The 21,448-nt window shown below is 39.7% G+C and overlaps 1 protein-coding gene across 13 annotated transcripts in view; it reads right to left on the bottom strand.

Moving 5' to 3' along the window:
• The window catches only part of dlg1b (discs large MAGUK scaffold protein 1b), a 135,560-nt gene extending 122,791 nt beyond the window's left edge, over positions 1-12,769 (bottom strand). For 2 of the 13 annotated variants that reach the window (XM_067606915.1, XM_067606916.1), the window contains exons 1-2: positions 11,808-12,768; positions 8,276-8,407 (exon numbers count right to left, since the gene is read on the bottom strand). In XM_067606915.1, the coding sequence (XP_067463016.1) occupies positions 8,276-8,407; positions 11,808-11,826 (151 nt within the window). In that variant the 5' untranslated portion in view covers positions 11,827-12,768. Of the gene's footprint in view, positions 1-8,275; positions 8,408-11,807 lie in introns of all 13 variants that reach the window. The other 11 variants (XM_067606919.1, XM_067606924.1, XM_067606914.1 and 8 more) reach the window with 10 other exon arrangements.
• Positions 12,770-21,448: the final 8,679 nt, after the last annotated feature.

Here is a 21,448-nt window from a genome sequence, read left to right as displayed (position 1 = left end):
AAATCGATCAATTTCATCAGAAAAAAGTCTGATATTTCAAAAATATGAATGTGTGTTTATAACCTCAGAGACGCTGAGCTGCATTTAAAGTCATTTCTGCTCCTAAACTGACAGTGTTTGATGTTATTTCTTATGCAGAGTCCATCAAATCTGCAACACACAGACGGCTGCAGCCTGCTGGTCGACTGGTCGACTAGTTGGTCGATATGCTCTCGTCTGATTAAATTCTCATTGGTCGAATAATCTACTCCTTATGAAAATAACACGGAAAGTGCTACATCAACAGCTTTCCAGGATTAATCCATTATTTCCTGCGGCGGGAGGGACAGACTAACAAATTACCTGTGAAAACAACGGGGGTGTATTCAAAACACCCCCGTTGTTTTCACAACTTTGAACTCGCCCAACCTGACGGAGCCTGCTGGGTCTAACTGTACTCAACGGTTACTGAATCTGTGTTTCTCCTATAATTATCACAACGAGAACCCCCGCCATTTTTTAATATTTGATAGCATTTGGGAGTGTCTGAGCAGCGCTGTTCCGGTACGTGAGTCAGTGTCGTTGCCTGGGAAACCACTGGTCGTGCGGCTCCGTTAAGGAGTATGTTTGCGTAGCGAGCGGGAAAGAGCGAGGGGCAGAGAAGTGACGATGGATGCGAGCGGAGCAGAGGAAAAGGTTAGTAGTAAGTTGTCAGTCTGGCAGTAAATGTACAGCACAGACTACAGTGTGTCAGTTAATAAATGCTAAAAAGTCACGTCTGTTGTTTCCCCAAATGCTGGAAAAGTGAAGGAGGTTAGCTCCAAAGTTAGCAACCCCCCCCCCCCCCCCCCCCCGCGCGACTAATCGATTAGTTGGAGATTATGTACGGTTTTAGTCGACCGATATTTTCTTTGGTTGCCCGGCAACACACAGACGGCTGTTCAGTAAAAACATCCCAGATGATCTTGATGTGAAGTCATTTAACTATATTTTAACACTAATAGTAGCATTTTGATTATTATAATCATGATAATAATGTTTAGCTACGATTAGCATCGCTGGGACAAACATTTATCATCAGACTCATGATGGACAGTTTCAGTGCAGCAGAAACAGACACATGAAGGCTTTATACAACTTTTTACACATATAAACACCTACAAAACACACAGACTGTATCTGTTCAGTGAGGTGGGAATCTTTGGGAATCTTTTTTCAGTTTTTAGCCTCTTAACTCCGGTACAGCGTGTCCTCAGTCCACTGAACTGTAGCATGAAACATGACTGGCAGACGGGATGAATGATCTCGATGGAGGTCAGTGTGTGAGCAGCTTTTTCATTTTAAAAAGTTAAGTAGTGATTCATCTGGAGACGTCTTACAGTCTTCTGCCTGTGTGAGAATAATGAAAGTGTAGTTTACATCGCTGGTTAAATGTTGGAGTGTTTGCTGGAGGAGGAAACACATGCTGGACAGCAGCAGAGGTGTTCAGGTGAACTTTACTGATTTTCTATATTTTTCTTCTCAACAAATCTCATCACGATCTGATCTACTAACAAGTGTTGTGTGTGTATCCAGAGTCGCTGCACCGGGTCACGTTCCTTCCTACCTGGAGACGCTGGACGCCGTAACAGCGATGAGATCATAACGCTCGGGCAGTGAGCGCATGCGGAGAACACGTTACTGTTCACAGAGCTTTTCACTAGCTTGTTGCTACATATCACAACCTCCTGACTTTTGTGCTACATCATAAATTTCTCAGAGAGCAGTAAAAAAAAGTGAGGAGGTTGTGTTATGTAGCTGTAAACAGAAGCAGCTTCAGTTGTTTGAGTGCTGCAGCGTTTGTTGGTCAGCAGGTTTGTTCCTGCTGCTCCGCTAACGTTTAGCAGAAAGTATTACCAGTATACTTCACCAGGGTGGGAATCTCCCCCCCACACACACATATCTCTGCCTCTGCTGAATTATTTTTATCCCCCTCATAGTGATTTATGCTCCCGCAGACCGTCGTATAATATCTAAAATAAAAACAGGCTATTTAAAAAAATAATCCAAGCGCTGCAACCTGAGAGCGGTTATTAATGCAAACAGCAATAAAAATCAGAAATGGACCTTCACTGTCAGCAGTCATGTGACAACAGAGGCTACGTGACGATGCAGTAAATGGACCAGAGGTCGCCGCCGAGAGGGGTCGACACGCTGCAGACGGGACAGGCAGACGTGTCCTGCAGCCTCTTTATCTTTATGAGGAAAGCATGTTGTGATTATTTTAGATTCAATATTGAAGTTTGCTGGACTCAGAGCTCGCAAGAATGAATATAAGTGTCACGTCTGACTGAGTATCAACGTTTATTTAATTCTGACATCTTAAATTAACATTTAACCTTTTGTTTTGTTGTATATGATCACGTCTCAAGTCATGAACCTGACATCACATCACAGAGAGAGATTAAAATATTCATGTTAATGCATTTGTCAAGTTCAAGCTTCCTCATCATAGATAGACAGATAGATAGATAGATAGATAGATAGATAGATATTATAGGCCGTCTGTGGTTCTGATTCATTTTCATGAATAAAAACATTTCATAAAGGTAATTGTTTATCATTAAGTTATTTGGATTATTATCAAAGTGCTTGCAGACGTGTTTTTTGAAGATGGACTCCTGCGTGCTGCAGACTGTTCAGGTAGTTGAGTTCCACCTTTTTCCTTCAGTCAACGTCACGTTATTAACGACATTTTTAGAAAATCAGTTTATGACATTTATGAGTCGATTCAGAATCGTAGAAGACAATAACAGTGATTTTTATGTGAATTGATTTTTTTTCACTCATCACCTTCAACTATTTTAATGTCGAGATGTAAAATATTCACCGTCAGGAATAAACTGAAATAGTCAAAAATAAATAGAACTTAAACAGTTATAGGGAACTATGTGAGAAACATGAATAAAATATAAAGAGTTGAGCTGCAACAATCAATCAACTATTCTGATAATTGATTAATTGATTAATTATCAGCTGCTTTTCTCTCTCGTACAGGACAGAAACACAGATGTTGGACTTCAGACTGTCGGTCACAAAACAAGGAAATAAAAGAATTAAAACGGGCATTTTTTTGATATTTTTAACATTTTATAGTCTAAACGGTTCATTGAGACAACGATCATGATGTGAGTTATTGTTTTCATCATCGATTCTTTTAAATCTGGTGTGACGGAGGACACGAACAGATGAGGATGAGGAGGAGCAGGAAGCATTAGGCCACCGTGTTCACCCCCCTGATGATCTCCACTCATCTGTTAGTGATGAAGCCGCTGAAGGCGGGAACCTCCGCTGGACGTTCGCAGGAAGAAACAGAAAAACCGAAGGAATGGAAGCGTCGGTCGGTGATGAATGAACTGATTTCTGTCGTACGAACACTCGGCTTGTGTCTGTAGGTATCAGAGATCAATATAAAAGAGTTCAGACACAGATCAGTCAGTTCATTTTGCAGCAGATTTTCTCAAAAACTACGATACAAGTTTCCATGTTTTATCTGCTCTTCTGCAGAAAAATTGCAAAATTGTGAAAATTACAAGCAAAGGAAACTAGAACCAATAAAGAGTCACATGTGAGGATCTTTGGATAAAAAGCTTCCTGCTGATCACAGAAACAACTTTATTTCATTTAATGTATTCTCTGAACATGAGAACCATAAGGACTCAAAGTTCTATAGAAAAGAAAATACTTGAGTTCCATTTATAACCTTTATTAAATAAACTTTCAGCTCAGCATCAGAAACAAATAAAATCATTAAAATAAATCTATTTATATAAAAAAACGTGTTTCGCCTGTAGCTTCTTCTTCGTACTGAGCGAACCTGAAGAAGCTACAGGCGAAACGTGTTGTTCGTGTAAAGTCATCTCAGTGTGCGGCGGTTAATGTTGATTTTCACCGTATACATGTTCCTGCGACCGACCAGCACCTGACTGGGAATACTGGCCGTGCACGAGGAGTTCTGTCCTTTTATTATAAAAATACAGTTTAATTATGTTCATCTTTGCTGTCTGAACAACATCAGCTTGTTTTCTTCTGACTGACTGAGTTCGATGTGTTTCAGCTCATGAACTACAGGTCAGCGTCTGAGTCAGACGGCATCTCGTCGTCCGTTTGGTTCGAGGTTTTGGTTCGTAGTTGATTCTGATCCTCGCTGAACACGCCGCGATGACGTAAGTTTCCGCGACAGGATACGAGACGATCGGTCCGTCTGTTGATTTGGACATTTCATACAGAAAAGTTGCTGTCATCATTTAGCAAAAAGTTTTCTTGAATTTGTGTTAATTACTGCGATGGCGACGCTGCATTTTTCCCCTCCGGACGACCAATAGGAGCAGCACGTCAGCGTAAAGCTACGAGAGAAACATCAGCTTTCACTGATCGATTAAAAACATCCAACTGTGCTGCTGAAGGAATAAAATAACTCTAAAATAATCAGATGTCAGATCTAAATGATGATTCCATTAAACAAGTCTGATCGACAGGAAATTAATCTGCAATATTTTAATGATCAATTAACTATTTTCGTCATTTTTCAAGCAAAAATGCTAAAACTTCAAGCTTTTGAAATGTGTATATTTGCTGTTTTTGTCTTATGTGGATCCTTTTGGACTAAACAAGCTATTTGAAGATGTCACCTTGGGTTTCCAGGGTTACTGTGACGGCCATTTTTTTCCCCCCCACTATTTATTAACATTTTATAAACGGAACAATCTGGAAATAACGGGCGGATTAATCTATGTGACGACAGTAAATAAACATGAGTTGCAGCCGTAATCGTCACCGTGCATGAAGGAAGCAGCACTGATTCTGATGCAGCTGCTTCCCACATAAAACACATTTGTGTTGTTTTAATGAATGAATGTGTCGTCTGGTCTCTATAGCGATGAAGACGAGGAGACAAAGGGCTCTTTTCTAGACTTGAAACAAGGACGTCGTGGTGACATTCATCCCCCGATAAACCCTCTCTTATTCTTTATTGTTTTAGTCTTTCAGGCTCTAAGAACACTGTGAACATAGTGGAGCATTTAGCAGCTAAAGATCCAGATATTTTCCCTCAGGAGAGTAAAAACAGAGCTAAAAGAGAATAAATATTGGACTTAGATTCACCAGGTGGATGATAATGTTGCTCCGTAAGTTCAACATATCAACTTAAAAGCTGATGATGTGAAAGGAGAGGTGGGAGAGGGAAGCAAATATCGTCACATCGGTGGATGAATGGGAAGACATGAATGTTCTTTATCTTGGATGGGTGGAAGAATATTATACAGTCAAAGTATGATGATACAAAGCGCTGCGGACCACTTCCAGGAGCTTCAGGAGGTGTTATACTTGGGGGATACTGGGCGTAGATTTAACAAGATTTGGGGACAAAGCGATTACCAGACAGTGTTTGAAGAACGAGGTACCTGAGGTCGAGGACTGGGTCGAGGTTATGCACAATATATATGGATAGAAATACATAAAACCAATTAGATTAGACTTTATCTGAGATGTACATCATAGGAACAAAGACCCCTAGTTCATATTTCACAGCTACAGATGTTGAAACGTTTCTCTTCTTTTTATTTTATTCTATTTCACAATATCTGCAGTATGGATGACATTCAACTGGCCATGAGGTATGGGAGATGTGTATATGCATCCATGTATAATATATTTTATATGTTATTTTATCGTCCTTTTCCTCCTGATATGTATGAGTAGGCACAGTTATTCTCTGTCTGGATCCAAAGTAAAAGACTCATTTAATAATATTGTAATATTGGGAATAGAGAAACCAGTATGTTTAAATGGTAAATAAAAAGCTGATGATGTGTCAGAGTTGGTCACTACTTGTTTACATCAGTAAAGGCAGGATTAAAGTCAATAAATAGACGTTTTAAAGGACCAGAAAAAGATTAGTGTAAGTATCAATTAATCCTTTAATCGATTAAACGTTTGTCTGAGCCCACAGTGTCTCATCCGACCCACAAAAACTCAAAAAGCTTTTGAGAAAGTTGAGATTTTTTTCACCTTTTTGCTTGAAAAATGTCAAATAAATCGATAATCAGAAGAGTTTCAGATGAGCTTTCTGTCAGTCGACTGATGGTTGCAGCTCGAGACGCTGAGCTTCACTCTCACCAGTCAGACCACTGAAACGCTGCCAGTCAGTCAGTCAGTCAGTCAGTCAGTCAGTCAGTCAGTCAGTCAGTCAGTCCTGGGAAGTTCAAACACATCGGACCACATTCCTGCTGCTTGGTGTCCATTAACCCCGCAGCGGCGTCTCCGTTGGCAGCGAGGCGAGGTGACAAGAACACGCCGCCGCCAAAAACACAACCGACACCGACCAGCTGGCTGACCCAGAGCCCCCAGTATTCCCACAGCTCCCAGGTAACATAACTGGTTCTCCTGGTTTTGTTCCACTCACAAAAACACGTCTTTAACCTCGTTGTTCGCACCACGCACAAACACACACACGCACACACACACACACACACACACACACACACGCACACACGCACACACACACACGCGCACACGCGCGCGCACACACACACACACACACACACGGGCTGCAACTACCAATTATTTACATCATCATCTGTCCTTCTTCTTCTCTATTAATTGATCAGTTGTTTGTTCTTTAAAATGTCAGAAAATGGTAAAAAAAAAAATAGTTTCCTGAAGCTGAAGATGACGTCCTCAAATGTCAAAGAAAAAAATCACCTTTAAGAAGCTGGAAACAGAGAATTTTAGAATTTATTCTTTAAAAAAAAAATTAACAAAATCCTGAAGATTATCCAAGTTTGACCCTGAGAAACATAAACATGTCTGCGGTTCTCAAATGTCAAACACAAGCAAAAAATTACAAAATGATCAGATAAAAACGTAAAGACGACGTCATCGTGTCTGTTTGACACTACAGTGGTTCGATACAGATGCACAGTGAACGACCTGCTGACCTCTGACCTCATCCGTCAGTTCAGCCGCATGCGCCGCTGTTTTCTCATCATCTCTCCGGAGTTTACTCTTCTCTTCGTCTGCCAGATGTTGCAGCTGTGACACCGACACACCGACAGACTTTACGAGCTCGCGCCCCGCCGCGACGCCTCACTCGCACGGGACAAAACAAACACGAGGACGGCGGCTGCTGCTGCTGCTGCTGCTGCTGCTGCGGCTGCTGCTGCTGCTGCTGCTGCTGCGGCGGTCGTGATGCGGGGTCAGAAAGGTCGGCGTGCGTCGTCACTAACGCGTGATATTTGACCTTCGCTAATGAATGAAATCAGTGGTTGACGTTGTCCCGGACGCTCGGGTCCCCTTAGTTCATATTTATGAGTCAAAGGAAAGACGCGCGTAGAGAAAAAATCTCTGTGCGACACTGTTCCGAAACGTGAGTCAACCCCCTGAGTGTCATTGCCATGGAAACTCTTGATGTGATGCCGCTGCCATCAGAGTGTCCCTTTACTATTACTGCAGAGTGAGAGCGTGTGAGATGCAGGTTAGCTAACGTGAGCACGGCGCCGCCTAAAAAAGAGAAAAAAGCTCTTAACGCAGGCGACGGACAAACAAATATATCAACGTTTTCCTCCGAAAAAACTCAGGAGTCAAGCAAAAATAGAGACGGGGAAGAAGTGAGAGGGGCAACTTATCAAGTCATCGTCTCCTTGTGACCACTTTGTTTTAAGTCTTGAATATAACGAGCATATATATATCGACCTGTTGCCGTCCAGCGTGCCTCGTTTCGTTAGAGTAATTTCATTAATGTGCAATATTATGTCACTAAAATATTACAACAGCTCACATCTCCTCCTCTGCTTTGACTAATAACGTGGATCTGATTCACTTTTCCACAAAAAAAAGGTTCAATTATTTTGCTAGAAATCCTTCAAACATCGTCTCCTCCTTCATGTAAAAATCCAGAATATCTGTGATGATGTGAAATATTGTTGATTTCTAAAAAGTTTTCCTGCTGGACACCAGACGTCTCTCTGTGTTTGTGTTTGTGCTGTGAAGGCTTCAAGTTTACACATCACACTTGTGTGAGATGAATACTGGACCATGATTGGCTGCAAAACTAGCTGTGATGTCATAAATGTTGCAGGTGCGTCCAGGTGAACTCAGCTCATACATCATTCTGCACAAAAAAACTCAAAACATCCTGTAACATCTGTGACAGTTTCTCTGAACCGGAGCTCATTATTTTCTAGACCGGAGGGCTGCAGGACGGAGCCTGCCGACTTCTCCACGATGTGTGTTCAGTGGTTTTCGGGGGGGGTCGTACCTATGAGAGCCTGGAAGAGGTTGCTCTGGAAGATGTCGATGACCCTCTGGATGGAGTGTCGGAGCTGCCGGTCCTCAGCGTGGTTCAGTTTGGTCCGGTACTCCTCCAGGAGCAACAGGGCTCTCTGTGCATCTGGACGACAGGAAGAAGAAGAAGAAGAAGAAGAAGAAGAGGTGAGTTGAGGATACAGCAGAGCAGAGCAGTGGCTGCTGCTGCTGCTGCTGGTTCATTTTAAGCCTCAGTGACTAGTGAAAACTGATCTGAGACGTGATGGCAGCAGAGTGCGGCTTCAGCTCAGCGCACAGACGAGCCTGCAGCCGCGCAGAGTCGCCGCGCTGCATGAACAGCTGCTTTTCTGCAGCAATAATCCTTCAGTGCTGAAACACTGAGCTGCACTGTGTGTGTGTGTGTGTGTGTGTGTGTGAGCAGATATCAGAGAGTTGAAATAAACACAAAAATATAAAGAAAGTGAAGTCTGTGAGAAGGTTTCAGGCTTTTCTACAAACAGGAAGAGTGAAGCATCATCTCAGTATGACCAAAACAAAAAATACAGGAAGTCTGATCAGAGATAAAACGCTCATGATGAAAATAACACAAACATGAGACAGTTTTAAACTGCCCTTTAAACTCCTGATATTTGTAGGCTGTCTGACTTTTGCAGCCCTGTGAGAGAAGTTAACTCTGCATCAAACTATTATTATTATTATTATTATTATAAATGTTTGTTTGGCCTGTAAGACGTCACAGAAAAGTGAAAATAGTTCATCAAAGTCCAACATGATGTCTTGTTCTGTCCAAAACACAAAGATATTCAGTTTATAATGAATCTGAGACATTTTCAGAAGCAGAAATGACTTAAAAGGACTGATCGATTATCAAAATATTGATTGATTCATTGACCAATCAGCTCAGAGTATCTGTGTGTGTCTGCTTCGGGTTTATAGATCATAAAAACCTCAGCTGACTAACTGTGTTCGTATCATAAATGTGGAATAATTTACTTTAATAAGTTGAATTCAAGACATCGAGACAATCAGCAGAAACCTGTGAGTTCGTCTGAAACGATTAACGAGTCGTCAATGTCGTTAATTGTTTATTCGGTGCTGTTAGTCTCTCAGATCTTTATATTGATAATCTTATGATGCATAAAACAGCCTCAATCATTAAACGCATGTGCTTGTTTTATCTGAAGGCTGATGTTTTATTTCATAAAAGGAGACGCTGCTGCAATAGTCAGATATTACTGTTATATTATTATAGAAACAGATTACTGAACGGTGCTGAAAGACCATTAATCAATCAGTAAACTGATATATTTTAAACTTTATTTATCTGTGATATATCATCATAAAGTTTCAGACTGTCGGTCGTCACCTTGAACTCCGGATGAGAACCTAAACAATCAATCGTTTAAATTGAGGAAAAGACAGATTAATCAATAAAAGTATCTTCCACAGTTTTATGAAGAAGGTTGTTTAGGTTGTTTATTTTTTGGGATGTTTGATTTAAACATCTTTAGCGACCACAGAGGAAATAAACTGTGGACTCATCAGTGCAGGACGGCAAATTAACAGATAAGTGAAGTGACGTTATGTATTTAAACACATTGAAGTATTTGAACAGTTGAGTCTGATTTCTGTTTGCTTTGGTTGAACAGAAGCAGGAAGAAGACGCGTCAGTTCTGACTCTGGGAAGCTGTGACGGATTATTTTTCATTATTTGTGTTTCATTTTACAGACGAAGTGATTAAATAACTGTTTACAGAGCAGAAGGCTGCTACTGAGTCACTATTTAGTCACCACTGACACTAACGATGACGCGATATACGATGTTATCGCGGATCAGGATTAAAAACACAGACGATAAAATTGATCGTAGTGAATTTCCATTAATCGGGATAATGGTGACTAGAAGAAGATCCTGATTTATTTTACTACAACAGGTCCAAAGTAGAACAGTTTGACTTTATGCTAGTTGGACTTTATTTTTGTTAAAGGATAAATTCCTGTGTTTCTTCAGCCTAAAGGTTATTTATATATATGTTACGTAACATTTGACATCACGGTCGAGAAGTGAAAAATAAAACCTGATGTAAAAAAATACAGAAATGATCATGTAATAAAGAGCAGACTCACACAATGTTGTTATTTATTTATTTATTTATCTGTTATTTATGCAGGTGGATCTTATCATTTATGATTATGTTAATTAAGATTGTTTTTTCACTATAAAAGGACGTTTGTCCTTCCTGTGATGCAATAAAAATATGTTTCTTCACTAAATGTAAAGTTTTTGGTGCCATTTTCAGATTTTTAAGCATGTTTTGATGATTTTCGGGATAATATCGTGGCCACAATTCATGAATCTGTTTTTTAAATGAAAGTGAAAGTGTAGAGGTTTATTTAATGGCACTAGTATATAACAATATTCTTTCTATTGTTTTTACAGTTAACCTACTTTAGGAAAGCTGTGGTGACTGTTGAAGAGCTTGTGAATATTTTATTAAAAGTCTTCTTCTGGTTTTTCCTTCTTCTTCTTCTTCTTCTCTGTGCAGAATAATGTTGTTTTCACATTCGTCTGCTGGAAAGTGGAAAGTTTCTCTGAGCTCATTGTAAATCTGTGTTTAAAAAGGCGTGAACCTACCGGCAGGATTTGTGACATCACAACCAGTTTGGAAGCCAAATCGTGGTTCAATGTTCAACTTACACAAGTGTGATGAGCACAAACACTGAGAATAGACTTTACAGAGAAGAGAGGAGACATCTTGTGTCCAGCAGGAAAACTTTAGAAATGAACATTTGCATATTTATAGATTCTGGCATTTTTAATGAAGGTAGAAGGAGTAGATGTCATTTTAAAGGAACTGAAGGAATGAGATAATTATACTTTTTTTTTTTTGCAAATTATGCAAATTATTATTCAATGTGGAGTATTTTCAATACATCTTAAACATGTGTGGACTGGAGAGGATATTTTAAGTAGTCTTTAGCTGCAGATTTAAAGGACACGTACAGAGTAGAAGTGACACAAGTATAATTAGGCTGCTGTTAACTCACTATTTAGCACAACTGACACAATTTATTCATCTATTTTTATATAAAAGTAATAAAAGTGTTTTAATGGCACTAATATATATCAATAATGTCTCTAAATCTTTACAGTTAATCTGCTTTAGGGAAGCTGCGGTGGCTGTTGACGAGCTGGTAAATATTTTATTAATATTAGAGTTTATTTTTAGTTGTCTCCAGACAAGGTGCCCCATATACAACTTGGGTTAGCAGCAGCGGCTAACCGGCTAGCCCCCACTTTAACTCACTTTACCTGCCTGGCACGGCACGGCACGGCTCAGTGAGGCCGAAATACGCCGCGATGGCTGTCTCCCGGTCGAGTTATATCCGTGTTAGTGTGCGTCCGTGTTTGTTTAAGTGTTTTATTTCTTTGTACGAGGGCTGCAGTTTGAGTTTCTCCCAGCAGGCAGCGGCTAGCCGTTGCTAGCGTGCTAGTTGTAATATGTGAGGTGAAAGCGGCTTACCTTTCTTTCTGACGGGCATGGTGGGGTCTGGTTGGGGCTACTTCTGTGTCAGCCACATACACTCCTCACACAGGACGGGGTTTTTTTATTGATTATATTGATTATTCCGCCAGTTAAACCCCCGCTGTCACCGCTCCAAGTGAAGAAAATCCCTCCACGACGACACCAAGTTCCCCAAACGAGCCAAACAAACCTCCAAACTAACTGTCAGGAGGGAAAACTGACAACAAATAAGGAAATTATAACCACCAAATCTCCGTCTGGAAGAGGGTAATAAAAACAGGCAAAGGTGCCGGTTTGAACTAATAATACAGAAAGCGAGCAGGAGTCGAGAAAAGAAGCTCCGTGTGTCACCGACTCTCCGCGCTGGAGTTCCCCGCCAGAGAGGCTCCCTGCCCCGGCGTGCAACGCGCAGGCTGACCCGCAGTGGCGACACTAAAGTGGAAATCTAACTCCGCGTAAAAATCCCTCCGTGCAGGCGGTGCATGCATGCATGAGCTGCCCGCTGCTGCTGCTGCTGCTGCTGCTGCAGTGGTGGAGGGAAATGGTCAGCTCCGGAGCTTTGATGGTTATCCCCAAAAATTAAAAAAAAAAAAAACTTCAAAGTCCAGCCGTGCCAAACCCTGCCTGACTTATCCCGCACTGGTCCGCACGCTTGTGTATTATATTCCCAGCACAGCCTGCCGTTGTGCATTCGTGTCAAACTTCTCTCTGTGTAAATCCCTCCTCTCTTTTTCTTTTTTTTTCTCTCCCTCTCTCTCTCTTCTCCTCCTCCCTCCTTCTCTTTTTCTTTTCTTCTTCCTCCTCCTCTTCCTCTTCCTCCTCCTCCTCCTGCACCTCCCCAGGTCAACAAATTCCAAACTTTCCTTTAAAATGGCGTCTCACCGATCTGGAAAAAGTGTACCATGTGATTTACCAAAGCCTACCCCCTCCAACCTGCACGCCCAATCATGCAGCTCACCTACAAGGCCAAGGAAGGAGGGAGAGGAGGGTGGAGAAAGAAAAGGAGAGAACTTTTGGATTAAAACAGGAGAGGAAGGTGAAAGACTGAGAATAAAGGACAAGAAAGCAGGAGAGGAAGAGGGTTTTAAAAATATGAGACATTAAAACTTGATGTAAGTAAATAAGGAAGGTAGAAAAACATCAGGATGAAAATATGAGATTCAAAAGCCACTGATGGAAAGTAACTAAGTACATTTACTTGTACTTTACTTGAGTATTTCCATGTGATGCTACTTTCTATATTTCAGAGGGAAATATTGTACTTTCTACTCCACTACATTTATTTGACAGCTTTAGTTACTTTTCAGATGAAGATTTGACACAATGGATAATATAACAAGCTTTTAAAATACAACACATTGTTAAAGATGAAACCAGTGGTTTCCAACCTTTTTGGCTTTTGACGTCTTACAAAAAGCAGTGTGTAGTCGGGGTCACATTTCACATGTCTATGAGTTGTTAACAGCTCCACCAAATAGTGATTTTTCCCTCTAAACTTCTCACATGCTTTCATTTCAATAAATGTTCAAATGATCCAATATTTCAGCAAAAATCAAAGATTAGAGAAAAAGTCCAAAAACTGAAAACAGATTTGTGTATCAGAACTTTGTTTTTTCTTCTTTCCTCTCCCATTAATCATCTCACCACCCCTCAGATTTATCTGCTGACCCTTTGGAGGGGCCCGACCCCTAGGTTGGGAACCACTGGACTAAACTAGCTAACTGTATATAAAGTAGTGTAAACTAGCTCCACCTCCAGCAGCTACAACAGTAACATGCTGCTCTAACACTGATGCTTCACTATTAATAATCTAATGATGTCATATATAATAATATATCAGTCAGAGGGACCAAACCACTACTTTTACTGCAATACTTTAACTACATCAAGCTCATAATACTTATGTACTTTTACTGCAATACTTTAACTACATCAAGCTCATAATACTTATGTACTTTTACTGCAATACTTTAACTACATCAAGCTCATAATACTTATGTACTTTTACTGCAATACTTTAACTACATCAAGCTCATAATACTTATGTACTTTTACTGCAATACTTTAACTACATCAAGCTCATAATACTTATGTACTTTTACTGCAATACTTTAACTACATCAAGCTCATAATACTTATGTACTTTTACTGTAGTAGGATTTTTCATGCAGGACTTTTACTTGTAACTGTAAGTACTTTTACATTGATGTATTGATACTTTCATGTAATGATCTGAGTACTTGTGTGTCTGCAGGATGTAATTAACTGTTACTGTGACTTTATGTTTTCTTGTAGGATCACAGCAGTTCTTTTTATGATTATGAGTCACCATGTGTGTCATAATCAATTTATTACTTATCATTAATTTTATCTACTGCATTATTGTTATTACAAATTATTATAAATTCAAAGGAATTATTTGCACTTGTCTTTGCACTGTTTTGTTTTTTCTTGACACCTCATGTCATCTGCCTTGTTTTCACTCCTTCAGTATTAAATGTAACACTGTTGGCCACAGAGGGACAAAATATGATTCCTACTGTTTAGACTACTACATCTAACATCATAAAGCAAGTCGGTTTATTTCCCAAAATATGGAACTAAACCTTTAGGTTCCTTAGAAGAGATGCCGACAGGAAGGTCAGAGGTCAGGCAATAAACCACCCTGAAATACAAATCCAGTGTTAGATCTGTATGAAGGAGAACATCCTCCTCCTCTTCCTCCCTTGTGTGAAGCATCCCCTCTGTCTCTCTTTGTCTCTCATGTCGTCTCTCTCATGTGCCGATGCAAACCACTCGAAGCTCTGGCCCAGATTAAAGAGAGCAGTTCCGGTGAAAGGAGGAGGCCTTTATTTTTAGATGGTCATGTTTAATGAATGACTTTGCCTTGAGTCTCGGGCTCGACGTATTAAAGTACAGAAAGGAAGGTCTGCTCTGCTCTCACGCAATCAGCCACCTCAAGAGAATGAAAGAGTCGAGTCGAATCGAGCTGAAACGCAGCCGGACACAGTGAGTTCACAGGTAAAAAGGTGCTGTAACATACCGCTTATCAAAATGTACTAATGAGAGAAATTCATATTCTTATGCTTAATTCACAGCATGTTGCCAGAATGGGAAGAACGGGAAAACCTCCTGTTTTTCAGATTTGGGAACATTATTTACACATTATTCCAAGATGGTTACCCTGTCCTTTTTATATTTAGAATTTAAAACAAGAAGCAGATGTGAACCATTTTTCCCACTTGGCTGCTCATGAAGTACATCAACACATCATTACTGTAAACCGAAGGGAAATCTGGAGAATCACTTCACGCTACCAAACAGATGGAAGGTGTAGTTCATCCAGAGAAAACAGAGTAAAGCTTTCTAAATTACTGATGAAACAAAGCTAAAACAAAGGTAAGTACAGGGATGGAGTCAGGACATGGTTAGCCTAGCTTAGCATAAAGACTGGAAGCAGGGGGAAACTGCTAGCCTTCATGATATATACAGTAAATCTTTGTCTTGCACTGTTTTTGTACTTTTTTTATCTTGTATTTTGCACTTTTTATCCATAATCCATAAACAAACAGAAATTTAAAAAAACAAAGACATTCCCATCAGCCTCAGCTGTACTTAGTGTTTTGTAGTGTTAATTAGCAAATGTTAGAATGCTAACACACTACAATGGTACACATGATGAATATGCTATAGTTCCACCATGTGACTCCCTCTAAAACCTCAAACTGTGGTTTTTACATTTCAGTTTCTATTAAACAAACAAGTGAGCATTAGTTGGTTGATGTATTTTTTTTTAATTCTGGACAGAGCCAGGCTTTCTCCCTGCTTCCAGTCTTTAAGCTAGGCTAACTACTTTAGCTCCGTACTGAACACACAGACACAAGACTGAATTAGTTGTAGCTGTTTACTCTTTCTGAATGTAATAAATAAGAATTTTTAAGGGAGCATTTTACAGTGTTATGAGGCTTTGAGAAGTTGGTTTTATCACTGTGTCCTTTGAAACTCTTCTTTTTAACATGGTGACCACAATTTCAGTTCCAGTTTTCAGATCCTTTACTGCAGTAAAAGTACCAATGCAGCGATGTAAAAATACTCCACTACAAGTAAAAGTCCTGCATAAAAAATCCTACTACAGTACAAGTACATAAGTATTATGAGCTTGATGTAGTTAAAGTATTGCAGTAAAAGTACATAAGTATTATGAGCTTGATGTAGTTAAAGTATTGCAGTAAAAGTACATAAGTATTATGAGCTTGATGTAGTTAAAGTATTGCAGTAAAAGTACATAAGTATTATGAGCTTGATGTAGTTAAAGTATTGCAGTAAAAGTAGTGGTTTGGTCCCTCTGACTGATATATTATTATATATGACATCATTAGATTATTAATAGTGAAGCATCAGTGTTAGAGCAGCATGTTACTGTTGTAGCTGCTGGAGGTGGAGCTAGTTTACACTACTTTATATACAGTTAGCTAGTTTAGTCCAGTGGTTCCCAACCTAGGGGTCGGGCCCCTCCAAAGGGTCAGCAGATAAATCTGAGGGGTCGTGAGATGATTAATGGGAGAGGAAAGAAGAAAAAACAAAGTTCTGATACACAAATCTGTTTTCAGTTTTTGGAAAAAAGAGGGACTTTGGAACTAAAAAGACTGTAACGTTGAAAGATATCTACTTGATTTGACTCATTTGGACGCTGAAGCTTCATATTAGCTTCAGATAAACTTTTAAATACATTTAAGCACAGAAGGAGGACTGTGGATTTTGTCCTCCATCACTTCCATTGTAACGTCATTATGAAGGGATCTTCTAATGGTCAGTATGAACAGGAGGAATGATTACAGAAAGGAAAACAGCTTTAATGTTCATTTGGGCTCCTGACTGTTGGTTTAAGACACCTGAAAACTTCAGGTGTGAAAAGTAGAACTAACAGCAAACAATAAAACGTTATAAAGACAACAAAATAAAACAACCTCAAGACAGTTAGCAAACCATACGGAGAAACAAGAAATAGCATTAATGCAATAATACAGCAACAAAACCAACTATTTGGTACATGTAGTCACACACAGCAACAAAACACAATTTAACAATACTGGTTATAATCATATTTTGACACATATGGTCATGAAGAGCAGCAACAATTAAGCAAGTAAAAATTCAAAGATTTATTCATACAGCACATTAAGTGCTTCATATTAAAGGGCCAGTGTGAATAAGTGTAAAGAAGAAACATACGGTGGCCGTGAAACTCACGAAAAATGTGAAAGGTCCTCTTTAGAGCCAGTGTTTGGTTTGTCCGTTCTGGGCTACTGTAGAAACATGGTTGGCTCCCTGAAAGAGGTCTCGCTCCCTCTGTAGATATAAAGAGTTCATTCTAAGCTAACGGAAAACACAACAAATCTTATTTTCAGGTGATTATACACTAATTAAAACATATTTATGAATATAATATTCCATTTCTGCCAAATCTGTTCCGCTAGATGCCACTAAATTCTACACACTGCACCTTTAAAAGCATCAAACAAACACAATAGTAACAAGATTTATGTTTATATAAATAAACAATAAAATAGCTAAGAAACAGAAATAATACCAACAAAAACAAGACAGAAAAACATCCATTTAAAAAAAAAGTGAGGGACTGTAAGTTCCAAAGATAAAACACAACAATCATAGTATTCATCTTGCTAAAATGGTAAAAGGAGTTTAATTTAGTCTATTTTTTCATTTTTCTTCTATTTTGTATTTTATTTTATCTTGTATTTCCTGCAGTAAGAACAAGTTTTCATGTTCTCAGTAAATATGATGTTGTGTGATGGACGTAAGATCCAGACTGGGCACATTACTGCTTATGACGAGTGTCTGAGCTGCATGCTGTGTGTGTGTGTGTGTGTGTGTGTGTGTGTGTGTGTGTGTGTGTGTTGCAACATGTGTTACAGGCTCAGGCTGCCAAAGTCCAGATTTATGCCAAGATTAATTATGAGCATGTTGTCCAGATCGGGATGAAAACTAACATGACATCTGCAGTAATCACATTACAGTGTCAGACGGCAGCGTTGAGGCTCAGTTCACACACTGCAGCAGGTTATGATGCAGATGGACGGATAAATCCTGCTCGCCGCATGTTTGACACGCAGCGTCTGAGGGCTCAGGGCTCAGTCTGTGATGGTAACGATCAGGGGCTCAAAATCAACACCTGAGAAAACTGCCAACTGTGGATGGGAAATTAAAGGAAATGTTGGGAAACATGTTTTAACAACACCAGGCTGTCCATTTTCAATACCAGTTTAATCTTTGTGCATCCAGCAAAGACATAAGGCAGGACGTGTTTAGCCTAGCTTAGCACAAAGACTGGAAGCAGGTGGAAACTGCTAGCCTGGACACCTTCTGATGCTTTACCCAAGAACGACCTATAGTTAGTTTGCGTGACAGATCATCTAGCGGTCGTAGTAACTGTGAGGTGGAGCAGTGGTGCACTTCAGATGACGCACATATATGTGGACAGATTTCCTCATTCAGAGGAGGAGGTGTGATGTATTTTCATTGAGAGTCATGGTGTGCTAACAGACAATATTAAACTATGCAGGGTGATTCATAAACACTGTAAGTAATAGTGTGTTTAAGTCTTATTGATGATGTATCTGTAATCTCATAAATCACATTTAATCATGATATAAGTATAGAAGTACGGTAAAAGAATCATAATCATACACTAGATAAATTTGAGTGTGTTTGTATTACATGTCACTTTGCTTGGGTCTGCATTAAAGTCTTCACCTTTTTTAAAAAATACACTCTGGAGAAGATCAAGAAATAAGGGTGTAAAGTGGCAAGAATAACTTATAAAAAATAAAGGCCAGGAGACAACTTGGCAATAATGGTGTAAAATGATCCCTAATAATTATATAAAAAAAATGGACATAACTAGATAGAACTGAATATGCCAGTACATATCCAGTTCAGCTCAAAACCTATCTTGAAGAGTTTTGACCAACAATGAGTGACGAAGATAAAATATAATGGTGTAATTAGCCAAAGGTAAAGAGGATGGACAATAGGTGTGACCTATGCAGACCCAAGGATATAAAAACCTACGCCCTGAAGACCAGAACCTTCAGAGCGACCTGGTACATCTTGTATGCACTGATTGCTCTCCTTTTTTGCCGGCATTAAAGAACACTTTGCTGCTTGGACCTCTGACTCCTGATTTTTTATCATCAAAGAGCAGTTTTTGGATCCGGTGTCTTTCCAACTGTCATCCATCGATCTGTCACGATAGAGGATGGATGGAGGCTTTAACCCAACAGTGGACCTTGCCCGCAAGTCGGGACAGTTTTTTAAACCTAACCAGACCTGAACAACCACAGCATTGTCACATCATAAAACATCATTATTTTCTATTAGATCCTCCAGAATATCCTCTATACAAGATTGTACCATTTCTTCTGCATTTGGGCAGTCAGCTTTCTGTGTGGAAGCCACAACTCAGTGGAGTACCCTACCCGATGATGTGAAGAACTGTAGTTCCATCAATACATTCAAGGCCAAATTGAAAGGTCTGCTGGATTTCATCAATGGTCTACTCGTTAACGCAAGTGGTCTTGCTTTTGATTTGACAAGTTTGCATTGTTGATTTTTGGTTGTGTGTGTGATGTGCTATTGTGTGTAGCTTTGTATTTTGTATTTTGTATAATATGTGCTGTGTGTTTTTTGCTTTGTACTGTTTGTTGTTGTGCTGTTATATGTTTTAATTGTAAAGGACTGCAGATGAAAATTAGCTTGAAGCTAAATCTGGTGCAGTATATCAAATGTCAACATTTATGTTTCATACTACTGTACATGGTCCCATTAGATACAATACAATACAACAGTTTTGGAAAGCAGACAAACTATGTTGCCCTGCTGATTATTGTTGATAGCAGCGCACTTCAGTCAACTACCAGCATGTAACTCTGCAGCATCTCAAAATAATAACCTATCTGCTGTAAAAGACAGTAACTTTGACAGATATTGACTTGATTTGACTAATATGGACGACAGAAGCATATTAAAGGATAATTCTGGTGATTTTCTATATTCTTCTTCTTGTCAACAAATCTCATGTTTGGATCCAAACCAACAATGAACTGATCTGCTAACAAGTATTGTGTGTGTATCAAAGCTGATATATCTGATTAAAACATGTCAGTGAGTCACACTGCTGCACTGGGTGACATGTTCCTTCATCATGAAGAGTTTGGTCATGTTAGTTTGTTTAGAAACGGCTCCAAAGACTAATAACAGCATCATGTTTTCAGTCTCCAGAGAGTAGTTCTGTGTAAGGCAGACGCTACTGAGCATGTGCAGGAACACGGTTCTGTTTACAGCTTCACTAGCTTGTTGTGCTACATATCACAACTTCTGGACTTTTTAATGAAGCTCTTTGAGAAATTTATACTGTAGTACAAAGTTAGGAGGTTGTGATATGTAGCACAACAAGCTAGTGAAGCTATAAACCTTCTTTAACACAAATCTCTCTTTGGAATCATGATCTCAATAAGACAACATGTTGAAAAAGGACATATCTTGCTGTTTGTGGTTTTCTGTAATTTATATTTGCTCTGAACGCTTCGTTTGCAAAGTTACCTCTACGTCCTCCTTGTGATGACTCCAGATCGTCTGCCTTACACAGAACTACTCTCTGGAGACTGAAAACATGATCACTGTTATTAGTCTTTGGAGCTGTTTCTAAACATGATGAAGGGACATGTGACCCAATGCAGCGGTGTGGCTCACTGATGTGTTTTTAATAAGATATATCAGGCTTTGATACACACACAATACTGGTTAGTAGATCAGTTCATTGTTGGTTTGGATCCAAACATGAAGAAAACTATAGAAAATGTCCAGAATGATCCTTTCATCTCAAATACAAGAAGTAGTTTAAATACAAGAAGAAAAAAATGACAAGGACATGGCAAGAAAAACATGTGTCAGTGTTCATTAGACTTTGACTTTTACTGACGCCTTCACAACTCTCAACAGACACCTCCCAGCCAATCAGAGCCGAGTAATGTCTGTGGTTGTAGTAGTATGGTCAATCAAACAAGTTGTATAACACACACACACACACACACACATACTGAGGACAGTCTGTGCATTGTGTCTGAACCACAATGGTACAACAGTGTGTCTTGACATAAACTCTTCCACATTGTGTAAGTGTGTGTGTGTGTGTGTGTGTGTGTGTGTTGGTTGTCCTCTGTCTTGTACTCGAGTTACGGAGGACCCTGTTGGGACGGAGTGTGTGTTGTTAAACAAGCGCTCCCTCTGTCAGCTGACCCGCCGTCACTCCAGTGAATCAGCATGTTGGAGCTTCAAACAACGGAGCTTTTGTCACCGCTGACGGCCAGAATCCCACCGTTGTTCCTCTCCTTCCCGGGTCTGCCCTGCAAGATGAGCAGCGAGCGGAGACCGTTTATCCCATCGTCACCTGAATGCCACATAATCTGTGTCACATGCAGCGGAGATGTTTGAAACAATGAGGGTCAAATTAGCGACTGAGTGGTGAGGATTTGTTTGCTGATCGACATCAAACCGCTGTAGGATTAACACGCTAATGGTTATTCTGTCATCCTCCATTGATCTCTGTGTGTGGAGGG

This window comes from Thunnus thynnus, chromosome 12, assembly GCF_963924715.1.
Source record: "Thunnus thynnus chromosome 12, fThuThy2.1, whole genome shotgun sequence".
Taxonomy (NCBI): domain Eukaryota; kingdom Metazoa; phylum Chordata; class Actinopteri; order Scombriformes; family Scombridae; genus Thunnus; species Thunnus thynnus.
The sequence above is the reverse complement of the archived record's forward strand: the minus strand, read 5'-3'. Positions and strand labels throughout refer to the sequence as shown.